Source organism: Aptenodytes forsteri, unplaced genomic scaffold, assembly GCF_000699145.1.
Source record: "Aptenodytes forsteri isolate BGI_AS27 unplaced genomic scaffold, ASM69914v1 Scaffold276, whole genome shotgun sequence".
NCBI lineage: Eukaryota > Metazoa > Chordata > Aves > Sphenisciformes > Spheniscidae > Aptenodytes > Aptenodytes forsteri.
In genome coordinates this window covers 128,194-133,447 of record NW_008795479.1, presented here as the reverse complement: position 1 = coordinate 133,447, position 5,254 = coordinate 128,194, and the positions used below count along the sequence as shown (strand labels likewise).

At 65.6% G+C, this 5,254-nt stretch overlaps 2 protein-coding genes across 2 annotated transcripts in view; one reads left to right on the top strand and one right to left on the bottom strand.

The window, feature by feature from the left end:
- Positions 1-1,506: 1,506 nt before the first annotated feature.
- On the top strand, positions 1,507-3,503 carry CDC42SE1 (CDC42 small effector 1). The gene is made up of 4 exons (XM_009281199.2): positions 1,507-1,699; positions 1,791-1,901; positions 2,281-2,355; positions 2,493-3,503. Exons 1-3 carry the CDS (start codon positions 1,646-1,648, stop codon positions 2,350-2,352), a joined length of 237 nt encoding a protein of 78 aa, XP_009279474.1. The 5' UTR covers positions 1,507-1,645; the 3' UTR covers positions 2,353-2,355; positions 2,493-3,503.
- A 204-nt stretch (positions 3,504-3,707) lies between these two features.
- The window catches only part of BNIPL (BCL2 interacting protein like), a 3,053-nt gene continuing 1,506 nt past the window's right edge, over positions 3,708-5,254 (bottom strand). The window contains exons 3-9 of the mRNA XM_009281232.1: positions 4,911-5,080; positions 4,697-4,831; positions 4,483-4,585; positions 4,265-4,396; positions 4,080-4,166; positions 3,831-3,929; positions 3,708-3,750 (exon numbers count right to left, since the gene is read on the bottom strand). Of these exons, the coding sequence (XP_009279507.1) occupies positions 3,708-3,750; positions 3,831-3,929; positions 4,080-4,166; positions 4,265-4,396; positions 4,483-4,585; positions 4,697-4,831; positions 4,911-5,080 (769 nt within the window). The remainder of the gene's footprint in view (positions 3,751-3,830; positions 3,930-4,079; positions 4,167-4,264; positions 4,397-4,482; positions 4,586-4,696; positions 4,832-4,910; positions 5,081-5,254) is intronic.

Sequence of the window (5,254 nt, the reverse complement as noted above, 5' to 3'; positions counted from 1 at the left end):
GCTGTCCGGCTGTGGGGTCATCCCTGGGGACAGCCGGGTCACCCTGGGGCCGGATCCTGCCCGCTGGCCCTGGCAAGTCTGCGGATGCGGACAGCGCTGAGGCGATGCAATCCCGCGGGGTCGGAGCATCCCTAGGCACCCAAGGAGGGGGTTAGCACCCCATTTTGGGGAGCTGCCGGCCCTGGCACCCAGCAGCCGCGGGCCCTGCTCCTCCCCGCTGCAGGCAGGAAGTGCCGGCCGGCTGCCGCGGACTTTGGACCCATCCGGCGTCGCCGGCGCAGGGGTAGAGGAAGGGACTTTTCCTGTTTGCCGGCGCGGTGGGGTCTGGCACCCATCTGCCGCCACGGCTGAGCTCCGGCAAAACTTGGCCTTGCCTTGGCGCGGCCGCTAGCTGCCCCCCACGCTGGCGTGGGGACTCTCCGGTGGCTGATACAGGGTTGTGCTCAGGCCACAGCCTTCGGGGGCTGGGTGAGTTTTGTGCGTGCCGCCGGGTGCTTTTGCAGCGAAAGAGTTGTCTCTCTTGGGGGGGGGGGCAGCACCCATTTTGGGGGTGAACCCCCCTTTCCACACCCCCCTTGGCTATCCCGGCCGTGGCCGTGGGGGTTTGGGGTAGAGTCCCACCAGCCAGGCAGAGCCCCCATTTATTTTTCCCCCATCTGCTTTTCGAGCTGGAGCGGAAGAGCTCAACCTCCGGCCCCTTTTCGGAAAGGCTGGGATATTTATAGCCACCTGGCTCAGGGAGTTGGGATTTGCCATGGCCGCCTCCGTCCCCCCCATCCTGCCGCAGCATCCCTCAGCTGCGTCCTGCACTGGGGTGGGGGCCGGGGCCGGATCCTGCCCTGGCCATGGGTACAACTCTTCCGGGTGGCTGTGCGATACCTGGGGGTCCCCTGGGAATCTCTGTGCGATGCCCAGGGTCCCTCGGGGGTCTCTGATGCCCAGGTGTCCCCTGGGGGTCTCTGTGCGATGCCCGGGGTCCCTGGGGGGTCTCTGTTTGATGTCCAGGGTCCCTTGGGTTGTCTGTGTGATGTCCGGGGTCCCTTGGGGGTCTTTGTGTGATGCCCAGGTGTCCCCTGGGGGTCTCTGTGTGATGCCTGGGGTCTCTGATGCCCGGGGTCCCTCGGGGGTCTCTGTGTGATGCCTGGGGTCCCTGGGGGTCTCTGTGCGATGTCCAGGTGTTCCCTGGGGGTCTCAGGCTCCGTTTGGTTGATGGGAAGTGGATTTAGGATTGATTTGGGAGTCAGGACTGCAGGCATCACCCCCTTCCCTTCAAACCCGCAGCTGTCTGCTCCTCTCCGTGCTGTGCCTCAGTTTCCCCAATCTGATGCATCACCCGGGTGGCAGTGGGGGGGTAGCCCCAGGACGGGGAGTGGGGCTGATCCTGCACCCCAACATCCCCAATCCATCTGTCCCCTTCCCGCCATCGTCTGATATGTCCCTGCACCCAGGGACAAACCCTTCCTGACCGTGACGCACCCCTTCCCCGGCTCTGCCTCCCCCCAGGTGCATCCCCACCCAGCTCGGCCACCTCAACCAAGTCCCCCCACCCATCCCCATGGAGTGACCCTGTGTGAGGGTCTCTGCACCGGCGCGGCCCCCCCGGCAGCCAGCCCGGCAGGGAGGGAAGCTGGACGCCACCGCGAATATGAGCGACTTCTGGCACAAGCTGGGCTGCTGCGTCGTAGAGAAGCCACAGCCCGTGAGTAGCTTCAGCCTGGCCGGCTGGGGGAGGGTTTGGGGTCCTGGGGTCGTGCGCTCAGCGGGGCCTGACGGCCTTCATCCGCTTGCAGAAGAAGAGGAGGAGACGGATTGACCGCTCCATGATTGGGGAGCCCATGAACTTCGTCCACCTGACACACATCGGCTCTGGCGACATGGCCGCGGGCGAAGGCCTGCCCATGGTACCCTACCCAAACGCACGGGTGATGGGTGTCATTGTTGGGGTGGTGGGTCTCATGGTTGGGTGGTGGGTGTCAATGTTGGGGTGGTAGGTCTCATGGTTGGGTGATGGGCGTGACTGTTGGGGTGGTGAGTCTCATGGTTGGCTGATGGGTTTCACTGTTGGGGTGGTAGAGTCTCATGATTGGGTGGTGGATCTCATGGTTGGGTGGCGGGCATCGCTGTTGGGGTGGTAGAGTCTCATGGTTGGGTGACTGGTCTCAGGGTGGGGTGAAGCGGCCTTACGTTTGGGTGATGGGTCTTATGCTTGGGCGATGGGGTGGCACAGTTGGGTGATGGGTCTCACAGCAGTGATGTCACATCTCTGCACCCTCCCCGCAGACCGGTGCTGTCCAGGAGATGAGGTCCAAGGGCGGTCGGGAGCGACAGTGGAGCAGCTCCCGGGTCTTGTAGCGTGTGAGTATACGGCTGTGGGGGTGGCTGTGGCAGCCCTGAGCACCCGCTGTCCCCCTCCGAGGCACCACTGCTAATTCACACACCCAAACGAGCCACCGCTTGTGCGGTTCCGTAACCCGGCCTCTTGGACTTTGCAGATTCCCGGCTTTTTCAGCCCAAACTTGAACTGCCTGATCCCCCAACTGGAGGAGAAGCCAACCTCGAGCGCTTTAACCCCGCGGTAATTTATGCAGAGTGATCCTCGCCCGGCTCCCGGTGGCTTTTGGTCATCGTCCCCCTGGCAAATCCCTCCTTCCCAGAGGCATCGGGTCGGTGACGCGGAGAGGGAGCAGGGACGGCAGCCCCCACCTCGTGCCCGACCGGGATTTCAGCCAAAAGGACACAGCCACCTTCCCGAAGCGCGCCAGGAGCTGCCGGGCACAGCCAAGATGTGCCAAATCCTCCCAGTTTTACCTTTTTCCATGCCGACATCTCCCATGGGCCCCTCTTGGTGCTGGGCTGCAGTGCCTCGGTTTCCCCGGGGGATCGTGGTGAGGCCAGTCCTGGTGCGGAGGCTGATTTGGTGCCCTCCCGGAAAGGCGTAGAAGAGCAAAACCGGGATTAAACCCCGACGCTTCAGTGTCCCACCGGCAGTGGCTCAGCGCCGTCACCATCAACACGCCCGCAGTGCCTCCCCCCCCCCCCCCCCCCCCCGCCGGCAAACTGCCACCTTCCTTCTTTTTTAGGATATATATTTTTTTTTAAGCTCAAAAAAACAACTAGGCAGCCTCCGCCACCTCGGAGGCAGGACCGTGGTGGGGTCACCTCCGCCCGGGATTGCCACCAGGGTTTCACCAGCACCGGCCGAGGCAGGACGGGGCCTGACCTGAGGAGGGACTCGGGCTCCCGAATTTGGGCGCGGGTGTATATAGTTTAAGTAGCGCCGGGATTAAATATTAAATAGCACGTGCTGGGCATCACGGCTGGGCAGCAGAGGCTTTCCCCTTCGCCATGCTCCACGCCATGCCAGGACGCTCCTGTGCGGAGCTGGGCTTTTCTAGCCCCGTGGCGCGCTCGACGTTGGTAAGCAAGTGCCGATGCTTGATTCGGTTTTCCCTCTCCTGGGAAAAACAACCCACCCTTGAAATAAAACCCTTGTGCTGGCCCGAGGAGCGCGTCCGCGAGCTGCCCGGGGCTCCTCGCCTCCCTCCTCTGCTACCGGGGCTGCCAAATTTGCCAGGAAAAGCAAAGCCCCAAACACATGCTGGGCACCGCACTCCCGTCCACATCCTTTATTCACCCGTGGGTGCTCGGGGACCACTTTGGGCCTGCCGAGAGCCCCTGATGCCACCACTTGTCCCTGTGTGTCCCCGTCACCGCGTCACGTCCCGGCTGCCATCCCAGCTTGGCTCCAGCCTGCGGGGAGAGAAAAGCATCCGTGGCCGGCAGCCCGTGAACCGCCCCCCCCAACCCCCTGCCCTGCGGAGGGGACTCACCGCCGGACGGGCTCGGGGACGTGCGCTGGCTCCACAGGGACGAGCTGGGAGAGCTCCCGCAGGCTGGCGGCGAACCGGACCTTGCCGCTGAAGGTGGGGCTGGGGGAGATGGGGGGGGACTGAGACCCTCCAGCTCATTACACCCTTGTGCGACGGGGCTGGTTCACCAGGAGCTGGCACGGGAAGCCCCGGGGAGGAGGCGAATGTCCCCGTGCAAGGCCTCGCACGCGTGGGTGCGAGCAACCCTACCTGAGAAAGGGCCGGGAGAGCATCACGAGTGCCTTGATGTACCAGGTGGGGTGGACGATAATCACAGCCTGGAGACTCTTCCGGAGCCTGGGAAGGACCGGGATGCTCCAGGGCTCTCTGCCAGCCTGGCACGCTTGCTGCCACCCCCCCGCCGGCACGCTCACCGGGAGCCCTTGCGTGCTCACCACCGATCCATAGCCCGGTAGCACCGTTTCATCCAGCTGAAGGAGGGGATCTGCCCCCGCGCTGCTGCCCCGCTCAGGCACACCAGGACGTAGCGGTCGGCCACCATCCTCTCCAGGGTGCCCACGATGTACCTGGAGGGACGGCGCGGCCCGTCAGCTTGGGGAAACTGAGGCACAGGGTGCGTGGGAAGGATCCCGGCCCGCCCCGGGGTCCCCACCTGAGCAGGTTCTCCATCACGTAGCCATACCGGGGGATGCTGCTGTCCGGGAGGTGGCAGGCGGCAAAGAGCAGGATGGTGCCGAAGCCCTCGCCGTGGTACCCTGGCCGGAGCGGAGGGTGGCACAGCCAGCACCTATCGTCCCCCTCCCAGACCCAGCGGGCTCAGGGAGGGGACCCAGGAGTCCCACCCCGGGCACCTGGCTCCGCGTTACCCCCGTGGGAGAGGACCCGGCTGTAGGGCTCCACCGCGCTCAGATCCACGCTCTCCTCCGGCCGCTCGTCCTCCGTGTCCGGCACCCGCCGGCTGCCAGCCCCCTCGGCGAAGCCCCAGGTGTGCGGCAGCTCCTCTGCGGGCAGTCGGTTAGTGCGGCACTGGGGGGCAGGAACCTGGGGGTCCCCTGTGCCCCCACCCTGGCCGGGTCTCACCCTCCCACTCGAAGCCGTCGCTGCCCGAGGGCGTCTCCAGCGCATCCAGGTCGAGGTCGATGCTGGCGTCGGGCGAGCGCTCGGCGCTCTCGGTCTGCCCCAGCGCCGGCAGCCGCCTCCGCATGCGCCGTGGGGCACCCCCAGCCCCCGGGCACTCCTCCGGCAGGGGCCTGACGGGGACAGGGCGAGGGGGTCAGCAGGACCCCAGGGGGCAGAGTGGGTTTGGGGGTACCGCTCCCATTGCCCCCTTACCCGGGGAAGTCCTCGTCCTGCCACTCCTCATGCAGGTCCAGGCCGTCCCTGGTGGCTGTCACCGCCGCCATCCCCGCCACCTGCAGCGAGAG

What these genes read in the sequence shown, in the direction of transcription:
- CDC42SE1 (XM_009281199.2), top strand. Translation starts at nt 1,646, where the DNA reads ATGAGCGACTTCTGGCACAAGCTGGGCTGCTGCGTCGTAGAGAAGCCA. An exon ending in TCGTAGAGAAGCCACAGCCC is followed by an intron (nt 1,700 to 1,790) that starts GTGAGTAGCTTC and finishes ATCCGCTTGCAG; the next exon opens with AAGAAGAGGAGGAGACGGAT. An exon ending in CGGGCGAAGGCCTGCCCATG is followed by an intron (nt 1,902 to 2,280) that starts GTACCCTACCCA and finishes CCCTCCCCGCAG; the next exon opens with ACCGGTGCTGTCCAGGAGAT.